At 36.2% G+C, this 26,496-nt stretch overlaps 2 protein-coding genes across 2 annotated transcripts; both read left to right on the top strand.

The window, feature by feature from the left end:
- The first annotated feature begins 8,734 nt into the window (after positions 1 to 8,734).
- Positions 8,735 to 9,642, top strand: LOC110916859 (vacuolar iron transporter homolog 4-like). The gene has a single exon (XM_022161519.2). The coding sequence runs from the start codon at positions 8,873 to 8,875 to the stop codon at positions 9,503 to 9,505; it is 633 nt and encodes a 210-aa protein (XP_022017211.1). The 5' UTR covers positions 8,735 to 8,872; the 3' UTR covers positions 9,506 to 9,642.
- Positions 9,643 to 12,009: 2,367 nt separating this feature from the next.
- On the top strand, positions 12,010 to 12,806 carry LOC110916955 (vacuolar iron transporter homolog 4). The gene has a single exon (XM_022161593.2). The coding sequence runs from the start codon at positions 12,080 to 12,082 to the stop codon at positions 12,701 to 12,703; it is 624 nt and encodes a 207-aa protein (XP_022017285.1). The 5' UTR covers positions 12,010 to 12,079; the 3' UTR covers positions 12,704 to 12,806.
- Positions 12,807 to 26,496: the final 13,690 nt, after the last annotated feature.

Here is a 26,496-nt window from a genome sequence, read left to right as displayed (position 1 = left end):
TGTCTGCCACTTTTTTCATTATGTGCCACATGCACAATCTATGTCGGCTGATAGTAAAAACACCCTCGATAGCCTGTTTCATCGCAGGGTCCTGGTCTATCACTACTACCTTTGGCTGACATCCAAATGACTTTACAAATGAACAGAGAAGCCATTTATAAGACTCAATGCTCTCCGATGCCAACAACCTAGCTCCAAGGGTTACATTTCGACAATGGTTGTCTATACCAGTAAACGGTACAAACACCATCTTATACCTACACTCAAAATAAATTAAAAATTATTGCAACAAGGAACATGTTTTAGTAACATGCGATTTTGCTAGTTTAATGTGCGATATATTGAACTCCTAACTTCAGTGATTTACTAACATGCGATTTTGCCCAGTTTAATGTGCGAAGTATTGAACTCCTAACTTCCATAATTTACTAACATGCGATTTTTACAGATTATAAATTCATACAACATGGGAAAAACATTAAAAATAAATTCATGAAACACTTACTTGTTTGTTTTAAAAGTAGCATCAAACGATATTACATCCCCGAACTCTATGAAGTTACGCTTGCATAACCCATCAGCCCAGAACAAACCTGTCAACCGCTTGTCCTCATCAACTGAATATTCAAACGAAAAATCGACTAAATATTCTTTCTTATCGGTCAACCTATTGATCACCATGTCCGCATCATATTCTCCTATATAACTATTTATTCGAGCTCTGAAATTTTTGCAATCATCAACAGTGGCGCCAACTTTCTCAAAACCACCATATCGTTTTCTCACTATATGAAAGGCTTTGACCGTGCCAAGGTTTAGAGTCCCCAATTCCATATCATTTCCTCTTGTACTTCTGACAATTGCCTGTAAGTTGGGAGCATATGAAGATCTTCAGGACATACAAACTTATGATTATGGCCAGCAACAAATTTCTTGACTTTAAATGATGTCCCATCCACCGAACCAAGCATAATTTGCGCTTTGCATCCAGTTCTAATGGTTCCTCTTTTCCTTGTTTTGTAAGGCTTTTTAGCCTTTGAATGAGCATCGTCAATAAACAGTGCCTTGTGTCCCTCTTTCGAGCACACAGAATATTTAGTTTTGATTATACCACCACTGTGGGTTTCACCACCTTTCCGGGCAGAAAAACCAGCTAACTTCGCATATGTTTGGTAAAACACATATGTTTGTTCAATGGAACTAAAATGCATACCAACCACATGTGTAGCTGATGCTTCGACCTCGGGAATATAAACCCTTTCATCTATAAAATTAAATAAAAGGATAAAAAAGTACAATTTATTAAGAACTAGTAATACAACATGTTTTACATATAATGAAAGCTACATGCGATTTGTGGTGTCATTCTATGCGAAAACATCATGTTATCACTTTTATAACATGCGAATTGTTGAACTCATCACATGCGAAGATAACAATTTGATTCCATGTTTTATACATGCGAATTATGATATCATAACATGCGAAACCAACATGTTATACCTTCGATCACATGCGAATTGTTATACTCATGACATGCGAAGTTAAAAACAATTTGATTACATATCAGTTACCTCGCTAATAACATTTAAAAACATTAGAATCAATTACAATCACAAAATCATTACACCAATTATAAAAAAACAACTGAAATCGAACATTTAAACATCTAAATTAACAACTTACTATTGGAACACTCATTTACAACATTCGCATTTACAGAATTAGGATTTCTGACTTCCTCGTTCGTAACTCTCTGATCACCAGCCAATTGAACATGATCACTGACGAATTCAACATCTTCAAAATCAACATCTGTGTTTCTTTCGGTGCTGCTTTGTGGATCCATTACAAACAATAATCGATTAAAACCCTAATCGCACAGAAACGAACGAAAACAACAATGTATATTTTTCAGAATTATGAAAATTTGAAACTGATACGAATCATAATTACTAGGATAGTGGTGTAGTGAACTAATCCAGATTTGGAATTGTCTAATTTGCCCTCTACTGATTGAATGGAAAGTCTGATATACCCTTATGTAAGAAAAATGAATTAGGGACACGTGTAGCGCTGTGGGCATCGCGTACGTAATGTAGAATTAGGGTTTTTGTATTTTACACTTCCTCTATATATATAAATATATATATATACACTTAATTTATTTTGATTTATCGTTAAGGGTAATTTAGTCATTTTACATGGACTTAACTAAGTAAACTAAGGACCATCCACTCAAAGAACTATCCGAATAACAAACGAGTTGTTTTAAAAGTTGGGGACTAAAATTGAAAAAAATCACAAATTACAGCGACTATGGCAATTAATTAAGTTTTAAAAGTTGGGGACTAAAATTTAAAAGTAACCGTTTTGCTAAAAACCTAATGACCAAAACTTCTGTTTCAACCCCTTCTATCAAACGTAGCACCAATCTCACCTTCAATTTCACACACAAAACCCTAGATTTTTCAACAATGGAAACCGAATCAAAACAGGATCAAACCGAAGATCCTCTTCATGATCCACTACTAACAAATCCAAACCCTAACCAAACCTCCGTCACCGAATCACCGGAATCCACCGTATCTTTCGACTCATCTTCCGATCCAAACCCTAAAAAGACCAGAGAGTTACCGAACTTATCTGATTGCCACAGCTGCGGCGTCCGGATCAACCACACAAACCCTAGGGATCGACTGCAACCGCTCGACAGCATGTGGCGCATTGTTCTCTTGTGCAAGAAATGCACTAAGCGAGTGAGTAATTCCGATCTCTGTTCGTACTGTTTTTCATCTGTTGTTGATGAATTAGATTGTGTTAAGTGTAGTGATTGTGACCGTAGTGTGCATAAGGAGTGTGTGGCTAGGTATGGCCCAGGGTTAGGGTTAGGGTTTACGGTTTGTGTTGATTGTTGGATTCCGGAAGCCATTGCGAAGTCGATTAGGGCTAGGAAGAGGAGGATTAGGAAAATGAATAAGGAGTTATGTGAAGGTAGGGTTTGTGTTAGAGAAATGAAAAGGAAAGTTGTTGTTGGATTGAAAGCTAGGGATGTTGCGTTAAAGAAACCTATGGTTAGTAAAAGCGCGGTTGAGTCAGGTAAAAGTGTTTTGAGTGTTGTTGATTGTAGAAATGTTGCGGTGGGTGGGGCGAGTGGTGAGGTGAAGGTTGTGGATGATGTGGAGTTGGCGTTTTTGTTGCACAGAGCGATTAATAGCTCGCCTAGGATATCTAGGTGTACTCGTTTGGTGGGGTCGGTACGAACAGATGATGTGCCTATAGCGTGTTATTCGAGAAGGCGTGACGGTAAGAAGATTGTTTTGAGGGATTCGAGTAGTTTGGATGTACCGTTGATTTGCTATACTAGAAGATACAGAATGGGTTGCTTGAAGAGTTCAGCTTCTTTGAATGCACCGTTGATGTGCTATACTAGAAGGCGTTCTGGCTGTAAAGCTTGTTCACATGATATAGAATGTGAATGCTATATCTGTAAGGCAAGTAATCATGGTTCTACATCATCAGAAGGCTTGAAGGCTTGTAATTCTGGTTCTACTTCAGATAATAGTCTTAGTGACAGCTGTTGTCAAGAAAATGACATAGAAAGAAAGCCTCTTCGCTATCTTTTAAAATACTACAGAGTTGGAAAAGGGAAACCAAGGCCTTCAGTTTTTGCTGAGGATTCGTGCTGTTCTTGTATGGATTTAGCTAATTTGTATCCTGAAGGCATGCCTGATAATAGGAGTTATGGAAATGGCAATGAATGCCTTGAAATTTCGGAGAACTGTGACGATAAAACTGATCGCTTTTTGTTGAAATACAAGAGATCTTTAAGATATGAAGCCAGCATTTAGTTGTAAAGTGGAATAGTTTTCTTCAATGTTACCTTTACAAATTGAATTTTCAGGTATTCTTACTGTAGTTAGTTGTTGATAGTTCATAATGAGGTCTCGTATCATGTATTCATAATTCCGAGGCACAACAATCTGTTATAATGATTTGAACTTCCTTTGTAAGTTTTTACATCTATGTATTCTCTATAAATGTAGTTATTTTTTGTAATGATGTATATGCTGTTGATGTTTGCCTCGCAGTGCATGGTTTGATGCTCGTAAATTACAGGAATTGGTGTAGAAATACAATCTCTTTTATTTAGTATGCTCTCCAATAGTTTTAACTTTTAATATTAAGGAAAACTAGATATAAGGTTCTTTTGTTGTGTGCTTTATGTCTATTTTAGTTATTTATTTACTTATATTGCCTGTTAATCTCCTAGTTCTCTTGTACTCATGTTGGCAAGTATTTAGACACTTATGTCTTATGCATAGTTATCAAAAGCGCTCGCTCCTTCCCGCCTAGGCGATATTTTTGGGCGAGTGATTTTTTTTAATTAAAATCCTATCTTATATATATACACCAAATTATAGTTACAGATATTTATCAATTTTTTTTGGAAAGTTATCTCAATCAAATTTGAATTTTAAAAAGTTAAAGAGAAATCATATCTTCTATAAAAACATATTGTTATATACAACCTGTGCTGTAAACAAACGTTCATTTTTTTTCCGGCAAAACATACAATACTACAATTATTTTTCGACCTTATGAGGATTCTACAGTATATTTTCCAACCTTATGAGGATTCATGATGATTTTGGTTTTGGTTTTATTATAAGGATTATGGTATTCAAATACTTTTGGAATTTGAAGAAAGTGTATTTTTTCAATACATAATATTATTTTTTTATGTTTTTATTTGCTTGCGCTTTTTTTTCCAGGCCCACGCTTTTTTTGCGCTTCTCGCCTAGGCAACAGGCGAGGCCTACACGCCTAGAGTGCGCCTAGCGCATTTGATAACTATGGTCTTATGCTATGAAGTATACAGGATTCCTTGTGGTTTTGTGGATATTCTTTGTGGAATTGCTCTTGGTTTTAAAATGCGTGCATAATGCGTGATGCCCCCGATGCGCTGATGAGAGCGCATCGCAACGGTTGATGCGTTGCGGTTACGTGATGCGAGGATATTGTGCTGATTTCGCATAATGCGCTCGTCGCATTATGCGCTCTGATGCACGCATCATTGTTTGTTATGTTTTTTTTTTTCCCATATTTTATGAAATGGGTTGAGTTTTTTCAATAATTAATATCTTAGTATGCTTGTTTTGAACCAAAAAGCACAACCCTTATCTTCTTATTATGTTACTTGTTCTAGTTTAAGTATGTTTTTATAAGTTGTTATGTATAAATATTTTTTATTATTTTTTTTATAAAGAGCGCATCGCATACGTGATGCGCTCGCAACACGCATCACGCATCGGATTTTTGGACCAAACGCATTGGAGCGCATCACGCAATTTAAAACCAAGGTATTGCTTATTAGTCTCTCAGTTCTTTTGTACCCATGTTGGCATATTTTGAGGATATTTTTCTATATTCTTTAGCATGCTTCCTAACTTTGGTTTTTCTACATTTTTTTTGTGAAAGTAAAAGGTTGATCTTAGTACAAGATGTTAATGAATGGGATATGATTTACAATGCTTGGGGGGTTTTAATCTGGAACCTAACACCACACTACGATTAACGTCGATATGAAAGCTAAAATAACTATTTTTTTCCATTTTCATATTGTTAGAATGGTGTGTCTATTGTGTGATCTTATAATCTTTTCAGTAATTAACGTACAAGTGAATTTATTAATTAAATTCTGTTATGTTATACATTCTCTAGCTACATTTGCATTAAGAGCTAGAAGTTGATTTCTTGCACTTAGCTTTCTGCTGTTCATTGTATAAACGCAAACTTACAAGACTTTGTTGGTGTTTTTATTTAATTTATGTTGGTGATAATTTCTTACATATTAGGATACTAGTTTGGTTGTTCAGTGTATTCGTGTTCATTTTTGAAATTGTTCATAGACAAAGGGAAAGTTCAGGGTAGAGAGTATGCAGGTACACCTGATGATAATAGTGGTTTTAGAGTAGAGGTTTTTCATGAGAAGGTCAAATGTGCAGGAAATTGAAAGGCTTTATCATATATGAGGTCATAAGCATGTATCCAGTTAGTCAAGACATCATCTGCTGAATGTTGAGACTAGTTCTTAGTTAGGGATCACAAAGTAACGATGTGGTGAAAAGTAGAAATTGGTAACTTCATGCTACATATGCCTTGAAGACTTTGACAACTTTTTACTGGTTATTGCAACATATGTTTTCCTTTTTTGAGTTGGCATTAAAGTAAACAACAGTGGGTTCTAGTGATTGATATCTCCTGATGAATTTGAAGTTTTACTTTAGGGGTTTGTTTGGTTGGATATGGTTATACAAGTAGACCATGGCAATGTGCTTTATTGTGCTGTAAGTGTGATTTAGACCATGTGTTATTGGGCGTTATTGTTCAAAAAACGCCCACCCCCACCCCCCCTTGGCGTTATTGGGCGTTATTGTTCAAAAAATACCTCCAGGCGTTTTTCAAATCACGCTTTGTGCAATTTTGAATGGCCAATCACATTTAATCTTCCATTTTTTGGCCAGTAGCTTTTTTTGTTGGGTTTTTTATTTTTATTTAATTCTCTACACCCTTTTAACATAATGCCCACATCTCCACTACACCCAATTTAGAAAAACGCCCAATGATGCCCCTTGCTGACTATACTGCCACATGGCGGAAAACGCCCAAGGGTGGGGGCATTATTAACCCTTACCACTACGCATGGTCTTATAGGGCTTTACTCTAGGATTCTATTTGCTATTTGTTTTTTTTTTCTTTTATTTTTTGGCCTTACTGAAAATCTTGTTGCATCATCATGAATTATTTTTCTACTACAAAACACAGATAGAAAATTATTTGATCTTATAAGTTATAGTCTTGGTTCTAAAAGGTGCTTCGCTCTAGCCTCATGTACGCAAGGCGCCTTATATTCAAAATATACTTATACTTTAGAAATACTTAATATTCAACATTCTACTAGCTGTTGGCGAGTGGGTCAAGGGCAGCATCCTTGCAGGGCACACACTTCTTTAAACAAAGCTTATAATCTCTAGCCTGTTAACACCATTTTTCTGAGTTGACGCATGCTGTTCCACCAAATATGTTTTAACGTTTAAGCGGGCATATCACATATGTTTCTCTGAAGTTATTGATATTATCTGCAAGTTATAATGATGACACTGTGAATGTTCATGGCCTATTCTCAATGGAGTACACACATCTTACAGCTTATTAAACCTGGCACCAGATTCTCCAAACTCATTATTACATTGATGTAACTTGTAAGTGCATTCCTACACAGCCCTCCACCTTCCTAGTGGCTTCTTATGTCTTTTAGTTTGATATTTTGTAATAGAGTAAAATGCCATTTTCGTCCCTAAGGTTTGACTAGTTTTGCAACTTTCGTCCAGAGGTTTGTTTTTCCGCATCTGGATCTAAAAGGTTTGAAATCTTGCCATTTTCATCCAGCTCGTTAACTCCATTCACTTTTCTCTGTTAAGTCAGCGGTATTTTTGTTTTTTTTTGTTAAGTTAAAGGTCAATTCGGTCTTTGTTTTACGTTATCACTTTATGTACAAGCATTTAACATAAAGTGAAAAGACCGAATTGCCCTTTAAGTTAACAAAAAAGACAGAAATACCCTTGACTTAACGGAAAAAAATGGATGGAGTTAACGAGCTGGATGAAAATGGCAAGATTTCAAACCTTTTGGATCCAGATGCGGGAAAACAAACCTTTGGACGAAAATCGCAAAACTAGCCAAACCTCAGGGACGAAAATGGCATTTTACTCTTTGTAAAATAATAAATTTGTTACATGCAACTCTTTCTGCTAACTGTAGCTATTTAAGTACACTAGACGTTGCTTACTGTTATTTACCATCATTATTAAGATTCATTAAGAATACATATTACAGTTAACAATAAACAATCATTTGCTCTTCAACATTTCCCATTTAACAGTTACTCAGTTAGACTAATAAAAATACCTTTTAGGAGACAAAAATGTGACCCTTCTATTCAACTTAGATTTAGGACACATTTTTATGGGAGTGTTGGTTAATATGTACGATATCAGAAATGGATTCTTCTCTCATAACTCATAAGGTCCGTTGATATGATGTGGTTTGCCCTTCGTATAGCTTCCACTCTCTTCATATACTTTAACCATTTCATCACTACTCGTGTCTTGACACTCCAGTTTTTTCACCTTCTTATCCCGGGATTTTGAATCTCATTTAAATATTGAGGATTTCACAGTCCTCGACGCTTTTAATGTTTAATCTTTCTATTTTCACCGTGGAGAATGCACACGTTTGATTTTTGTGTGACAAACATAGATTTATGTCATCTATTCTGTACTGCGGTTCTTTGATGGGGTTCTTTATGTTCTCTATTTTGTTTCTTTCCATGCGGTAATGTAGCTTATAAATGCGGTAAACTATCTGCCTTAGTTTTCAGCTTGCATGATTTTATATAATAGTAATGTTACATCTATTAGATATCCACCAAGGCTGGTGAATTATTGAACTTATATCTGGGCAGTGTTTAGTGTATATTAACAAGTGCAACATAGAATTATACATTATTTACTTTTTTTTTAGTTCTAATCTAGCAAGAAAAAGTAGACATGCATTTTAAGCTTGTTACCATGGATGCAGACATGATTTTTTGCGATGCTTTATTTAGTATCACTATAAGGGCTTGTGGGTTGCACACTATTTTTATCTTTTCGCACGATCTACACAATTATCATTATCGACACATTTGTAGATCCACCACATGCATACTATATATATCCTCTATGAGGGACTCTATCTTACACAAATAAGTTCCTTTTATCATTCTCTGTGATATAGTATCATCTTTCCTTCTTCCGGTTCCATAACCATGGCTGCACAAAATGCTATATGCATTTCGGTTTCCGAGGTCAAAACCGAACAGCATGGTCCAGAGGACGAGTTTGACTACTCACAAAGGGGACAGTGGCTGCGTGCTGCTGTTCTTGGAGCTTCTGACGGTCTAGTTTCCGTAGCATCTCTGATGATGGGTATCGGAGCTGTTAAACATGACGTGAGAGCCATGATTCTTACAGGGTTTGCTGGCTTAGTAGCTGGTGCGTGCAGTATGGCGATTGGTGAGTTTGTTTCAGTCTACTCTCAACGTGACGTTGAGGTAGCTCAGATGAAGAGAGACAATAGAACCGCTGGAAACAACAATGAGGAGATTAGTGAGAAGGAAGCACTACCGAATCCCATTCAGGCTGCTGCAGCATCTGCCATTGCGTTTATATTGGGGGCCATGGTGCCGTTACTTGCTGCTGCATTTATTGTGGACCATACGGTTAGGCTGGGCGTGGTTGTAGCCACAGTGAGCCTTGCGCTTGTGGTTTTTGGGTGGATTGGAGCTCTTTTTGGGAGGACTCCGGTTGTGAAATCTTGTTTCAGGATTCTGGTTGGCGGTTGGATGGCTATGGCCGTTACTTTTGGGTTGACCAAGTGGATAGGGTCTACTGGTCTGTAGTGTCGCATCAGTTTGTATTTTTTATCTTGCTATAACATGCTTGTTGTGGATAAAGCTTTGATTGTGTTCTGATCTGCTCTTAGTGATCTTCAATGATCCTAGGGCCTGTCTTGAATAAATTGGAAACCTTTATCTTATGTCACCTTCAAATACCGAATACCTTTTTACTTCCTTTGTTGCAACGATGTGTACTAGTGTTCTGAGTCGATGTATATATGAACGTATGCGTGTGTGTATAGATTGGCACATTCATTTTAACACCGATACTATGTTGAGAACTGCATAAGCATGTGTACATATTAAACTGAAAAAATGGTTAATTTATCTGTCCCACTCTTTCTTTGACTTTATCTCCTTTCTTCTAACTATTATAAGAAAGTATAGAAATGTGCAAACATGCATACACATGTGCACATAGGCATTTGGACAAAAGATTATAAATACCATATCTTTAAAATTAGATCTTAAAAATATTGAAATATACATGCATTCTTGGTCAATTATAATATATAATACAAGGGTTAAAGTTCTCGTGGTTCTCTAAACATATTATTGGTTATGAGATGAACTCCCGTCTCTGTGTGTGTGTGTATATATGTATGTATATGTATATGGTTTTTCAAGAAAAAAACACCAAGTGGCCTCTTAATCTATGCAGTTATAGCGGTCCAAAATCAAATAGTGGTCAAGGTTTGCTATACGACATATAGGTTATAGCGGTGCTATAGCGGTAATTTCTATATCATGCATAATTCATGTGTGTGTATATATATATATAAATATATATTTGAAAATTATTAATAGTAATATCGAAATTCGATTTAGAAAGTCCAGCCACGAGAGTCTAGACTCCAGCGATTTAGGATTGGAAGTGGAAGTCCGACGATTTCTAGAGTTAGGTTTTATTTTGTTGAACAATGAAGAACCAAGCAACCAGCATCCAATGAAGAAGACTCTAGGCCTCGATTTAGGTTTAATTTTGGGTTTGGGCGTTTATTTTTGGGTTTATTTCAAACAGATGATTAATGTGGGCTTTTGGGCTGAAATATAAAAACTGCTAAAAGCAGTGCTACGACCGCTATACGGGTTTCAGAATAGCGGCCTTTAGCACCGCTAATACTAATAGCGGAACCGCTACAAGGGACCGCTATTTGAACCGCTATGACATCGTATGTCCGCTAAACGCTATAGCACACTATTGACTGCATAGCTGTTAATGTACAGTTTACTGTGTACTAATTAAAAGCCATTCAATATCAATGACTGATGATATTTGATGTAGCTGTTAAAAGGTAGCACTTTCCTGTGATGAAGAATAGTACTTGGTTGATAATAAAAAGGTTACATATGGCCTAGTAACCCATAGTCCCATATGTAGCTTGCTTTTGTGTACATGTTACTTTTTCGTTGCGAATGCCTAAAACATAATGTATGGAACCTGACTTAAACCCGAACCCAGAGTAAATATGTCCCCACAACTTCTTTGTTTACTTGTATCTTTTGATTTCTATATGTCTTTGGTGTCGAGGGTGATACAAACCCGATTCCTATACAGGTAGGTATTAGGGTCAGATTTATTAATGGGTCAAAACAGTTATTGAAAAGGGTAAGTGATGGGTAAATGGGAGCTGAAGGGCCAGTTATTACGGGAGCTGAAGGGCCAGCTGTTACTGCTATTATTGCTTATTTATATCTTTGTTCTAGTTTTTGGGGATTATGTTGATGATTATTATCTAATTGGGTATCTATACCTTTGTTCTTGGAGATTAACCCATCTCGAATCGGGTCTTCTATCTTGTAGTATTTCAATTTACAACAATAAAATCTATCAGTTAGTTCTGTTTGATTTTGGGTTCTATCAGAGGGTCTCTCTGGAACCAGTCTCTCTATCCTTAGGGATAGAGGTAAGGTGTGCCTACATCTCACCCTCCCCAGACCCTACCAATAGCTTTGCTATTTGTGAGATTTACTGGGTACGATTGATTGATTGACCCGTTTATGGAATATGCCTTCTTTCAAACTCATATTTATGTGTTTGGGTGGTGTGGATTCAACATTCTTTGTATTCTTTATATCTCTTTTTCAATCACTTGTGGATTGCACACTTATATCTGTTATACATTGTTTCATTTTTTATTTAACAGATTGTGGCATTCGTGTGGATTCCACAATCTTTAGTTTTTATCATATTCATTAATCCAACTTTAGCTTTTTGGATTGCACACTTTCCCTTTTGTTTTAATATACAGAAGTTTAATTTTGTTTCTAACCGCGAATTGCCTGCAGGTAGATTTGGGCAGCAAACAGCCGAAATAACGTCATCATTGAAAATACGTATGGATTCAATCTGTATATTTAGGTGCTTTATTTAATTACCATTATCAGGGGCTTGTGGTTTGCACACCATCTTTAACTTTAGTCACCACTTAACACAGACTACATATATATATATATATATATATATATATATATATATATATATATATATATCCTCTATGAGGGACTCATATCTTCCACAAGTTAGTTCGTTTTATCATTCTTTGCTTATCATCTTTCTTTCTTTCTTTCACCAATATGGCTGCACAAAATGACGTACGCATTCTGGTTTCTGTGGACAAAACCGAACAGCATGAGCAAGAGGAAGACGTTGACTACTCACAAAGGGGACAGTGGCTGCGTGCAGCCGTTCTTGGAGCCACTGACGGTCTAGTATCTGTAGCATCCCTGATGATGGGTGTTGGAGCTGTTAAACATGATGTGCGAGCCATGATTCTTACCGGGTTTGCTGGCTTAGTTGCTGGAGCATGCAGCATGGCGATTGGTGAGTTTGTTTCGGTATACTCTCAACGAGACGTTGAGGTGGCTCAGATGAAGAGAGACAACAGAACCAACGATGAGGAGATTAGTGAGAAGGAAGCATTACCGAATCCCATTCAGGCGGCTGCAGCATCAGCTCTTGCTTTTATGTTAGGGGCCATCATGCCGTTACTTGTTGCTGCTTTTATAGTGGACCACACGGTTAGGCTTGGTGTGGTTGTAGCCACTGTGAGCTTGGCGCTTGTGGTTTTCGGGTGGATTGGCGCTGTTTTAGGGCGGACTCCAGTGGTGAAGTCTTGTTTGAGGATTCTGGTTGGTGGTTGGATGGCTATGGCTATTACTTTTGGACTGACCAAGTGGATTGGTTCTATTGGACTGTAGTGTTACATTAAACTGTATTCCAGTTCCCTTGGAGTGAACTTAAGTGATCCAAGGGCTTGTCTTAAGTACATCAGAAACATTTATCTAATATCTCTTTAAATCATTTGTGTGTTGCCATATCTATAAGAAATCATGTTAGCATAAAGTAGCAACTATATTATTACCATAATACTTACCTACACATAAGTCTGGCAAAGGATGGGTTGTGTAACAAGTCAAAACGGATTTGGGTCAAACTATGTTCGGGTCAATTACCATGATAGTGACCTACATATAAATCTGGCAACGGATGGGTCGGGTAACAAGTCAAAACGGGTTGGGTCAAACTGGGTTCGGTTCAAAATGGGTTTTGACGATAATGGGCTTGGGTTGAAATGAGTGGTTTATTTAAGAACTATCAAAATGGATTTAATCGCTATATTTTTTAATGTTGGCTTAGCGTTGACAAGTGGAGGTGGTGATAGGTGGCACGTTTCGACTTGTATAAATTGAGTAGACATAGATTGACCCTTTTGTGTAGTTTGACTTGACACAAATGAGTGTGTATGCAAAATATATATCAACCAAATCAACCCATTTCTTGAAAAATGAGTCCTGATTGCCACCCGTATCGAGGAGTTTATGAGAGTATATAGGGTATGTTTATATGAGCGAACATCATCCGGGTTGCGAGTATATATTTATATGAGCCAAGCTGGCTCGTAATCTTCCATTTGAGCTGAAAGTTGACTCATATTCGGCTCCAAAATTTGTACGACCAACTGGCTCTATCCCAATTAGCTCCACTCTCGAGTTATCTATGATCTAACTCCAAGCGAATTACATGCAACGAATTTGTTGAAGGGCCCGGAAGTGATAAAGTATTGAAATATCTTATCATTCTATGTAATAGCATTGCTTATTCTGTTGCCTGAAACAACTGTTTGGAAAGTAGTTAAATATAGTACAGGAGCCTTATCCTTTTACATTTCATTTTCATGTTGTGGGTGGTGTGGATTCCACACTCCATTCTTTTTCATGCATTTCCACAATCCTCTATTATAGTAATTGAAAAGTTTCCAACTTTAGTGTGTAGTGCACACTCCCAATTTAGATAACAATCCTAACATTAGTTCCCCTAATCCATCCATCTTTTCTTTATGCAACAAATGCTATCCTACACATCTCTCCACTTTCCTCGCTATTTGCTATATCCTAACTAGCTTGGCGTTGTGAAAGCGAGTTAAAGAAGATACATGTAGTTAATTATGTGACAATTAAGATATTTCAATTCTTATTACTTTTTGCGAAACCTGGGAAAAAGGGTCAGGTAACGGGTCAAAACATGCCGCATTAAAAAATATCATTTTGGTTACCAAAACGGAACATGTTAAAACTGGTCGTTTTAGGAAAAAAGTAATAAAGTGGGTTCAACCGCGATACTTGTTTTTATCACGGCTAGTGTTGGCTTGTTCTATTTTTGTTCAATCTTCTATATTTTTAAGATGCTATATGTGAGACCACTGTTTATTTTGTTGGCTGAAAGATATAGTTTGGAAAGTAGTTTAATGTGTTAGAGAAGGGGGCATCTTCTTTTACAATACTTCTTTATGTTGTGGGTGGTGTGGGCTGCACACTTCATTTTCAGTTTTATATTGTTTCATTTTTATATTGAAAAGATTGTGGCCGTCGTGTGGATTCCACGATCTTCAATTATTTTGTTGTGATTTTTACTAAAAAAAAAATTGTTATTCTTTTGGTGATATCGGTTAATCCAACTTTAGGCTTAGGCTGTACTCTTTTCTTTTCATAGAATATGCTAAAGTTCTTAAACTTTTACTAGCTGTGTGTTGTTATATGTTTTTGAGCAGGAAGCAGCCAAACCATTTATTGTCTTAGAGTAGGTTTGTATTCGAATTGAAAAACCGTCGAATCATAGCAGAATTCTGATACATAGTTTGCCTCTATATTGTTTAGCGAATAAGCTACTGTTGACAAAATGATTCTGCTTGAAAAGAGCATATTGCAAAGGTTGGCTTGCAGGTGTAAAGCAACACGACTTGTAGACTTCCACTAAATCTTGTCCGTATGCTACGGTTGATGGGCTTTAATCCGGTAGAGATCGTCATTGTGTTAACTACAAACCAAACAAACAGTGAAGAAAAGTAACCAACTAGTAATAAGCAGAAGCTGAGAATAGGGTCATAAGAATAGTACTTTGATGATATTTTTTCTTTAATGCTTGACGGGTCTTGTTACTTTTGTGGGAACTTGCATATTGATTTAAATAGTAAATATGAGAACATGAATCATCGTTAGGTAAAAGATAGCACAATGAATAAACATAATACCATGATGACGAAACAGAAAACGGGGATGGGCAAAACTGTAAATAAACTGATTATATTAATGATTTAATGTCGAGCCGGGGGTCTCACTGGAAGCAGCCTCCTCTATTTCTACGGGGTACGGTTAACGCTGTCTACATCTTACCCTCCTCTGACCCTACCTTAGCTTTGTTATTGGTGGGATTTACTGAGTTTGATGATGATGATGGGTGGTAAGTTCTGTGCCACACTCCCTAATTGACCTAGTATTTTCTTACCAATTTGATGGTATCCTTAATCGAAAATTAGGAAAAGAGAAATGAATGAGCGTTATAATCGTCTTGATTATATAATACTTCTATAATCCTTTAACTCCTGTTAGGTGCATGACATTATGATAAGAAGCTGATCCAAGAATAACCGGACAAAATCAAATGGGCTAGAAAGGGGCCCAAATTTAAAACGGGCATAACTTTTGATCTGTCTGGAGTTGCAACATTTTTTTCTATATTTTACAAACAGATCATAAGTTAACGGATGAAAAGTTATGCATGTTTTAAGTTGGCCCCTTTTCTAGCCCACTTGCTTTTGTCATGCCAATTCTTGGATGTAACTTCAAACGGATCGAAAGTTATGAGTGTTTTAAGTTAGGTCCCTTTCTACCCTAGTTACTTTTGCTTGGTTGGTCCAAATACATGGGGTATCATATCACCAAACCAATACAAATGAAAAATTTGAAATAGGAAAGTGGAAAGAGGAATTAACAGTTTTATATGGTTCATTGATAAAGTAGTGGCTATGGTTATATGGCTCACTGTAAAGTAGTGGCTATGGTGTGTATTTCATGGCTCCTTGAGTGTATAATACTAACCTTTGCAACTTGCATATGTGATGCACATGCCTTTTAGTTTCATATACTAAACATAGTTCCCCTAAGTTGTCATGATTTGCTTTGAATGCTATCTATGGGAGCCATGGGACATATAATAAAAGTTGGCCCTGGTTAAGGATTGTTAACAAGGTAACGGCTTTCAGAAAGCCAAAAGATATGATACCTTTTTTTTTAACTTGGAATCACTATTAGTACCTGTACTTATGCCAAAGGCGGTGGACATATCAGACAACGAGCCAACTCATTTTCATCGAATTGCTTATGGTTTGCTTGTGTGAATTGATCAACTCTCCTTTCGTGTATTGTACTTATCTTTCAACTATTGGTACTTTGGTAATGCAAACTTGCTTTTGTTTCTATATAAAATTATAATGTCCTTTTGATGTTTTCCTCCCCTAATTGTCAAGTGCATGATGGCAAGTCGTGTGGATTCCACAAGCCTTGAATATTTTAAACAATCACTATTTAAACTTTTTTTTGAATGTTTAGTTTTAATATCATTATGATGGACTTGTGGATTGCACCCTATCTTTAACTTTATTATATCCACCAACGTATGACATAAATCATTACTTTCGATATTGTCTTTCCTGCTCTGATCATCATGGCTGCACAAGATTGTGTATGTGTTCTGGTTGCTGAGGACAAATCTGAACAGGAACATGGACAAATGTGTATAGATCGAGGAAGAGTTAAACTATCACTACTTGCAAAGGGGACAGTGGTGCACGTAAGCGCTGCTGGTCTGGGATCCACTGATGGTCATGTTTCAGTATCAATGTATCATATCTGATGATGGGTGTTGGAGCCGTTGGACAAGACGTGAGAGTCATGAATCTTACAGGCTTTAAGATTTGCTGGTCTAGTTTCTGGTGTGTGCAATATGCATGGTAATTGGTGAATTTGCATGCTGGACTGTAGTTTTAGATCACGAAGTATTTTCCCTATTATTTTTTATTTATATTTTTGTGAAATTCATTGTTTGGAAAGTGGTTCAGTGTTTCCATTTTTTACTCATTTTTGTAGCTTAACTCTTGTGAAAGCACACTCCATTTCATTTTAAACCAATCGAACGGTGGCAGTCGTGTTTATCAGCAGACGTGTGGATCCCATAATCTTTAATGGAAGTGATGACACTCTTTCCCTTTTTAATAACAAACATAAGCTCAATGTGTTTCAAGTAGGTCTGGCAATAAAAACCCCAAATGGGTTTTTAGGTTATTTTGGGTCATTTTAAAAATGAGGATAAGTTAGGATGGGTTAAGAAATGATTAAGGATGGGTTAAGAAATAATTAAGGATGGGTCAGGATGGTTATATAATATCTATTTAAAATAATTTGTGGGTCACGATAGGTATTATGCAGGGTAAAAGGGTAACTCAAAAAATAGCATCACACGCAGATTCTTCATCCGAACACTAGTGTTCGTAAACCTTGGCTTCACAAATAATAAAAAATTTCTAAAAAACCAAAAAATTCTAAAAATAAAAAATAAAAAAAATTCTAAAAAATCCAAAAAATAATAAAAAATTCCAAAAAACCAAAAAAATAATAAAAAAACCAAAAAATTCTAAAAAATAATAAAAAATAATAAAAAATCAAAAAAATTCTAAAAAATCAAAAAAATTATAAAAATCCAAAAAATTTATAAAAAATCAAAAAAATATAAAAAATCCAAAAAATTATAAAAATCAAAAAATTATAAAAAATCAAAAAATAATAAAAAATCCAATAAATTCTAAAAAATAAAAAATTCTAAAAAATCAAATAAATTCTAAAAAATCAAAAAAATAATAAAAAATCCAAAAAATTCAAAAAAAAAATCAAAAAAATCAAAAAAATAATAAAAAATACAATAAATTCTAAAAAATAAAAAAAAAATTCTAAAAATCCAAAAAATTCTAAAAAATAAAAAAAAATTCTAAAAAATAAAAAAATTATAAAAAATAAAAAAAAAATTTAAAAAATCAAAAAAATCATAAAAAATCCAAAAAATTCTAAAAAATCATAAAAATTATAAAAAATCCAAAAAATACTTAAAATGAAAAAAATTCAATCTTAACAAAAACCCATTTTTAACCTAAACCCATTCTATAAATTTTTTGGATTTTTATAATTTTTCGGATTTTTTAGAATTTTTTTGATTTTTTTTTATCATGCCCAAATCAATCTTAACAAAAACCCATTTTTAACCTAAACCCATTCTAACCCATTTCTTAATAAACCCATTCTAACCCAAACCCATTCTAACCTATTACCCAAACCTACCCAACCCACCCATTTTGCCACCACTAGTTTGAAGTGAATGCTCAACACCATCTCTAGGAAGATGTCGTCGTCATCATCATCATCATACTTAGTAAATCCTACTAATAGCAAAGCTAAGGTAGGGTCTGAGGAGGGTAAGATGTAGACAGCCTTACCTCTAACTCGTAGGAATAGAGAGGCTATTTCTAGTGAGACCCCCGACTCAACGGTAGTTTTGTATCAAGCCTTAGACATAAGGCACACAACACTCGGCAATTAAGACAAAATTAGTGCATCTACTCCCTTGTCTTTCGGCTATCAATGTCACCACATGATGCATGATTAACCATTCCCGTCTTTTAACATTATTTTCACGAAATTAGTAAAATAATGTTAAAGTGAAAGTGTTATGTGTATATAATGTATATATGTGTGGGCCATCGGGAGCAAAAGTGAAAGTGCACTAATTTCAACGTTATTTTACTAGTTTCGTGAAAATAACATTAAAAGCTGAGGACGGTTAATGATGCATCATGTGGTGGCGTTGATAGCTGAAAGACAAAAGGGTACATACACTAATAGGTCTTTGTCTCGATTGCTGAGTGTTATGTGCCTTATGTCCTAGGTTTGATGCAAAACTACTATCGAGCCGAGAGTCTCACTAGAAGCAGCCTCTCTATTCCTACGGGGTAGAAGTAAGGCTGTCTAATCTTACCCTCCTCAGACCCTACCTTTGCTTTGCTATTGGTGGGATTTACTGAGTATGATGATCATGGAGTAATATAACGTTAAAATTAGTGCACTTTAACTTTTGCCACCGAGCGCCCACACTTCATGAAAATCACTTTGTTATGTTGACTTTGAATTGTCTACTAGTTTCAGCAGCAAGCTAAACTCCCAGGCGCCAACTTATCCAGCACCGAATTGCAGATAATCCAGGCCCGGAAGTGATAAATATTGAAATATCATACAGTTCTATGTAATAGCCTTGCTTATTGTGTCATGTAAAAAATTGTTTGGAAAGTAGTTCAATGTAGCAAAAGGAGCCTTCTACTTTTATATGTTGTGGATTCCACACTCCAGTCTTTTTCATGCATCTTTTACAATCCTCTATTATAGCAACTGTTGAGACTTTCCAACTTTAGTGTGTAGTGCACACTCCTTTCAGTTTAGATAATAAACCTAACATTAGATCCCCTAATCCATCCCAACATTTCTTTATGCAACAAGTGCTATCATACACACACCCCCACCTTCCTTGCTCTTTGCTATATCCCAACAAGCTTGGCATTGTGAAACTTAGTGGATTTTTAAGATGAAACATGTACTTTTGTGACAATTTTCTGAAGACTTTGTAAAAGGCTTTTCTAGTCTTACTACTTTTTACTAAGACAAATGGGTTTTGAGCGTAATGGCTCATGTTGAAATGGAGCATTTTAGAATAAAGTATATCAAAGTGGGTTCAACGCGCTATATTTGTTTTTATCACAACTAGCGTTGGCTCCTATTATATTTTTCGTTCAATATGTTTCTTGGGATGTTTTTGTAAGGCCACTGATTATTTTTGTTGCTAGAAAGTTATTCCATGAAAAGTAGTTCAATACATTAGAGAAGGGACTTCACACCCCATTTTCAGTTTTATATTGTTCCATTTTTATACTCTACAGATAGTGGCCGTCGTGTGGATTCCACAATCTTCATTTTGGTGAATCCAACTTTAGCTTTGGGCACACTTTTCGTTTTATAGAATAGATTCCAAGTGGGTCTACCAGTTAATTACTCCCTACAACGCTAGATTGGTAGCAAAAGGGTTCAAAGAAACACCGGGCATTAATTATCAAGAAACATTTAGTCCTGTTTGAGTTAACTACCATTTTCGTCCCTGTGGTTTGGTGAAAAATGCCACTTCAGTACAAAAAAAATTGCGCCAGTTCCGTCCTCAACATTTTTAAAACGTGCCACTTCAGTCCAAAAAGATAACGCGCCGTTAAAAACGTTGAGGACGGAACTGGCGCAAGGCGTTATCTTTTTGGACTGAAGTGGCACGTTTAAAAAATGTTGAGGATGGAACTGCCGCTTTTTTTTTTTTTTTTACTAAAGTGTCATTTTCCACCAAACCACAGGGATGAAAATGGCAGTTAACTCGTCCTGTTATTACAGCTACTACCATTCGGGTCATATTGTATCTTGCAATTACACATCAGTGGCCCATGCGACAATTGGATGTTCAAAATGTATTTCTTCAAGGTGATTTGAAGGAATCGTCAACCACCAGGGTTTGTTAGGGTTTGTTGATAACGATCGGCCGAACCATGTTTGCCTTCTTCATAAATCTTTATATGGCCTCAGACAGGCTCTGCAGGCATGGTTCAATTGACTTTCTAATGCTTTGCATCAAATCGGCTTTTATGGTCTACAACCGATCCATCCTTATTCATTTTGAAATCTCAAGGCACTCTTATGTATGTTCTTGTTTATGTGGATGACATTATTGTGACCGAGAATAATGTTCATGCAATTAATGGGGTGATAAAATGACTAAGTGACTCCTTCCCTGTTAAAGACTTGGGTGACTTGCATTATTTCTTGGGTATTGCAAATTAGTCCCCTCGCCAATGTCTACTTCACAAAATTTGGTCCTAAGTGACAGGTAGTTGGTGCTCTCCAATATGTTTCATTATCTCGACCAGATATTACCTTAGCTGTAAATAAGGTTTGGCAGTTTATGCATGCTCCAACAGAGAATCATTGTTCGGCTCTGAAACGCATCCTTCGCTATTCTAAAGGGATGTCTCACTATGGTCTTTTTATTTAACATGGTTTGAGCTCTAATATCATGCCTTTACTGATTCATATTGGCATAACAATCTTAAAGCTTACTCAGATGCTGACTGGGCCAGCTGTCCATAGGAACACAAGTCCATAGAGGAATTTGCTATTTATTTAGGATCTAATCTTATCTCTTGGAATGCTTGGAAACAACGCACGGTTTCCCGATCTTAAACAGAATCAGAGTATAAAGCTATACAAAGTTCTTGCTGATACAATTACGATTTAACTTGGCTCGAAGCTCTCTTGAATGAACCCGGTGTAGTCTGTTGGATAATCTTGACATGACGGGTCAAGGGGTACGGGTCATGGGTTACAGGTAAACTGGGTCAGCTGGTTATTTTGTGGTTTATTTATTAATTAAGTATTAAATTAAGTTTGAATAAGTTAGTCAAAGTGAACGTTTGGGTTGTAGTTGGAGTCTCACGATTCTTTAGGAAGTTTCCTATTGAATAGGTGGTAGCATGTTGCAGTAGTTATTTTTCTGTTTTGAAAGAGTCTTAGTGTACGTTGCATGTAAGCCTATATAAGGCTCTATTGAGTTGTTCAATAAAAGAAAGCCAACAGCTTTTTTGTTTTGCTTTTCGGTAGTATAGTTTTGCTTTACAAAATCAGCAATATTTGTTCATTCTTTTTATTGTACGAGAGGTGGTAAAGTGTGTATTTGCAAAGGGTCTGATTGAACATTTGGTATCAGAGCTCTAGGCTCATACCGTGGGATTCGCAAGGTTGAGAAGAAGGTCGGTTTAAGGGTCGACTATCGGAGAAGAGGGGAGAGGCCCTCTAAACTGCAGGGCTGAGAACAAGAAAGAAAAGAAGGTTGGCAGAATTGAAGCAATACTGAAAGCAAGCAATGTTGATCAGGAATTTTGTTATCAGTGGAAAGAAAGAAGCATGTAACGGTGCCGATAGCGGTGGAAGAAACAAATAAGGAGGCTGCAAAGGGCTACCACGAAGTTGTCGAGGGAACTTAAAAATGGAAGGAAGGAAGAATATTAGAGGTTTACTCGCTGACGATGGAGAGATTAAAAAAAGAAAGAAAGTTGTAGCCACGCACCCACGTTAATTAATACAAAAGAAGGAATGTGTTCAAAGCTGTTGGGTTAATCTTGATGGGTTCGGATCGGTTTGGATGAGTACAGGTCAAGAATCGGTTGTGGGTCAGAAGTATGGCATTGCATTTTAAGAGGAAAGATGTTATTCTGAAGGGTTTTGCAGATGCGGACCTTGGTGGTTGTAAAGAATCTTACAAAAGCACCACCGGATATGTCTTTACAGTGGGAGGCACTGTGGTAAGTTGATGTCCAGACTACAGAAAAGTGTTGCCCTTTCAACCACAGAAGCAGAGTGTATGGCAGTTGCTGAAGCAAGCAAAGAGCTTATATGGTTGAAGAATTTTCTCAAAGAGCTTGGCAAGGAACAAGTTGATTGTGCACTGTGACAATCAAAGTGCAATTCATCTTGCAAAGAATCATGTCTTCCATTCGAAGACGAAACACATACAACTGAGATATCACTTCATCATAGAGCAAGTTAGTGAAGGCAATCTGAAGTTGAAGAAGATCAAAGGAAGTGAAAATCCATCTAATATGTTGACTAAGGTTGTCACCCTAAACCCTAAACCCTAAACCCTAAACCCTAAACCCTAAATCCATCTAAACCCTAAACCCTAAACCCTAAACCCTAAACCCTAAACCCTAAACACTAAACCCTAAACCCTAAACCCTAAACCCTAAACCCTCAGGATAATTGATGAGAAGGCCGGGTAACTAGGAATGTGCTAAGATCAAAAGTTCTTTACAGAAATACTGATGCACAGGTGAAGCACAGGTGAAGATTATTCCGTGGCTTCAAGTGGGAGATTGTTGAGTGTGAATCCACTTGATCAAGTTGATGTCAGAAAAGGATAAAAGGATAAGAGGATAAAAAAGGCAGGGGTGATCCAATCTTCACTGTGATCCAGAATTCACGGATCTTGTTTTTGACTTTCTTCTTTCTTTCAATCCTATATATGAGATTGATTTGTATCTGTAATTTCTCGTACCAAGCCAATAAAAACCTCCTAGTTACCGAGAGTGGACGTAGGTCAGATTACGGCCGAACCACTTTAAATCTTTTTGTTCTTGATTGTGAGCTAAGAGTGTGTGTTGACTGTGTTCGTGTGACCCGTTTGATCCTAACACCTCTGGCCTTGGACCTCCAACCACATAACCAACCACCCCACCATCATGTCTAACCTCCAAACACATAACCAACCACCCCCATCGTCCTCACTTAGACACCCAAACTGCACCACCATAACCACCGTCCGCCAAAACCCACCACCAAGCCACCATCGGACATACAAAAGTGGAAAGATGACCGGGGGGGGGGTGAAGAAGATGAGTACTGAGCCCACCTCTTTTATTATATATATAGTTTTAATTGTTTAGGGGTAAAATAGACATTCCACATACACTTAACTGATAAATGTAACTTAGGATAATGATAACGACCACACGAGTGCAAAATTTACAACCATTGGGACCAACTATGTAATTATTAAAGCCTTGGGACCAAGTCCGCAATATCTGCAAACCATAGGGACCAACGAGGCGTTTAACTCTTAAAAATATATAGATAAAAGGCTGGTTTAAACTTGTAAGCCCGCTCGTGTTCAGGCTAGTGCTAGTTTATTAAACCATTACTTTTAACTGACGACATTCATAGGCACAAAATGAGATCTCCTTTTTTATTAATAACCATGAATTATCTTCAGATATATTTGGGCAGCCAAAAAGACAATAGCAGGTTTCATTTTGACTTTTAACTATAAAATCGTTACATAAATATCTATCAAAATTATTTCAGTTCAAAATTTCCTGTGGTCTGCCTTTATGTTGCGTTTTGGATACATCAAAGAACAAAGTCGATAAAACCAAATACAAACTGATTAAGAATGAAAACGAATTGAACAATGATTAAACACAAATCTTCTGTTGATTAACTGTTGCAACAGAAAATTACCAGTATATAACTGTTCTATTCGACATACATATATACATAGGGTTTTGAAAGGGATGCGACGTTTCATAAGACGATTATACCTTATCACATTCGTCGTTTCTTTTGTGCAGCCCTTATCGGACCCATTTGACTTTGCCTATGGCTCATACGATGCTAAACAATCCGCGCTTATGTTTAAACAGTTAACATCCCATAAACAGACTTAAACAATCGACCAAACATAATAATAAGTTTAATGTTGTGCTAATAAAACGAACAAAGGAGGGCTGAAGAATTAATCTTCAATACTTTATGTTTAGAGATATATTAAACAAGTATTGTCGTGTGGATTCCACAATCCTCTAATATGTTAATGTTAATTTCCAACTTAAATGTGGATTCCACGCTCCTTCCTATTTATTAAACATGGAATGGATTCCCCGTAACGATATATATCTTTATTCAAGTGCTATCTAAAACATATCCCTCCATCTTTTTACTATAATTAAATAGAGAAAAGTGGTTTTGATGAATACTTAACTTTATTACACATGAATAAGTACTCTTTACTTCTTTAGCTCGTAGAAATCCTTTAGTCATTGACCATATTAATTTAAGCATTTACTGATTCATTTTTAGTTTTTTTTTGAAAGGCAACCTTTATTAACAAAATGTGAGCCAAAATGTATCCTCTCGATTTTATTGAAAGGCAACCATTCCGACCAACTAATATAATTACAGGAAGATCTATTTTTAGCCCAAACATATCCTCTCGATTTTATTGAATACCAAAACTAATACACAAAAAGAAAATTAGTATATTATTGAATGTCGTAACTAACACACAAGCAACTGATAATTTAACAACTACGGCCAATATCGATATTTAAATTAACACACAAGGATTGACCATATTAACAATTATGGCCAATTGGTATCAGAGCTAAGGTGTGGCTCATACACGAAGGTGAAGATCAAGAAACGGTTAAGAATGAAATGTGAGCCAAAACCAAAATTTTTTGAGTTGTCTTTCAACAAATCGCCTCCACCAGTAGCACCACCATAGTACAACTAAGCCACCACTACCAAGCCGCCGCACGCATCAACACACGCGACTCAAAGTTTTTTACGCACCTCCTTTCACCAACGCGTGACAACACATGGCAGCCCCTCTCATAACTATTTTTCAAGTCTTGGAATACGATTACGCATGTCCCTATGTGGTTTGTTTTTCGATTCAGTAAAGTTTTTCGTTCAAAGTAGGTTTGGGTTCATTGTGACAAACATAGGAGTTTGAAAAAAGATACGAATTCAGGAACGGTGAAAGAATTTACCGGATGTTTTCTATATACCTAAGTTGTAAACCGATGTTCTTAGCTTGGGATACTTGATGTGTGGGAAAACAAACCTGTGTGTGGGAAAACAAACCTCCTAAGGGAGTGTAACCATGGTAAGTAAGAATGGCAAAAGGACAACGTTTTGTGTTGTTTTCTACATACCTAAGTTGTAAACCAATGATCTTAGCTTGGGACAGTTAGATAATGAAGGATGCAAGATTGGAATAGCCAATGGGATATTGAGGCTATATTATAAGAAAGGAAGATTGTTGATGGAGGTTCAAAGAAATTTAAATAGGATGTACAATACTAAGCTTTAGGTGCAGAGAATCCTCACGGCTTTGAAGATGAAAAGAAAGAAAGTCCTAATGTGAAACCAATTATGAAAGTGGAGGAAATTCGGTTTGAAACAATCCTAAAGGTTTTTTTTTTGGAATTCGTGAAAGTATTAGTCATATTTTAGGAACAAATTGTTTTTAGAGCAAGTTTAAATAGTACGTCTTATTATAAGACGATTAGTTTGTTTTATTTTAACTGTACTCTTGTTTGATTTGAATATAAGAAAGGAGTCGTGGGTAGTTCCTCATATCTTTGTGCCTGTTCTTTTTTTGATCCTATTGTTTGACCATCTGAGCCAACATGTTGCGAGTTTCATTGTCATTGAGTGTTTTAGGCATCAAACGCACAATATGTTTTCTTTTGTTTCAAGTTTCATGTGATCATCCTTAACATCCTAGTTTTGTCTTAAACAAGTCATGCGCCATTGTTTGTGCATTTTATTTTGGTGTAATTACTGGTCCAGTATATTTCCGGATGCTTATGAGTTTGTTTTATTATATGATACCTTTACAATTTATAGTTATCACATCATAAAACTATAATAAAGCCAACAGCACATAGAATTATGTTTTATCACGAATAATTTAATTGCTAAGTTGTTTTAATATCGTTTGGATGAAAGTAGTGACGCGTCAATTTCAGAGGCAATCGTCGCAAACTACAATTTTGCAATTGATTTATGTCTATTGTATCTGTAGTGGTGCAATGTATTCAAATCTGATTAGTGAAACTACAATATCTTGTTGCAGAATTAATACATAGTAGACAATGATCAAGAACTGTACTTCATGCATGTCACTTTATGATATACTTTTGGAAATGTTTTGTTTAAATATTATAATTAGTGGTTTGCACACT

The sequence above is a fragment of the Helianthus annuus genome, chromosome 16 (genome assembly GCF_002127325.2).
Source record: "Helianthus annuus cultivar XRQ/B chromosome 16, HanXRQr2.0-SUNRISE, whole genome shotgun sequence".
Classification (NCBI taxonomy): domain Eukaryota; kingdom Viridiplantae; phylum Streptophyta; class Magnoliopsida; order Asterales; family Asteraceae; genus Helianthus; species Helianthus annuus.
Note: the sequence above shows the minus strand (reverse complement) of the source record. Positions and strands in the feature narration are given on the sequence as shown.

Excerpts from the sequence above, each read along its gene's own strand:
- LOC110916859 (XM_022161519.2), top strand. The coding sequence starts at position 8,873 with ATGGCTGCACAAAATGCTATATGCATTTCGGTTTCCGAGGTCAAAACC.
- LOC110916955 (XM_022161593.2), top strand. The coding sequence starts at position 12,080 with ATGGCTGCACAAAATGACGTACGCATTCTGGTTTCTGTGGACAAAACC.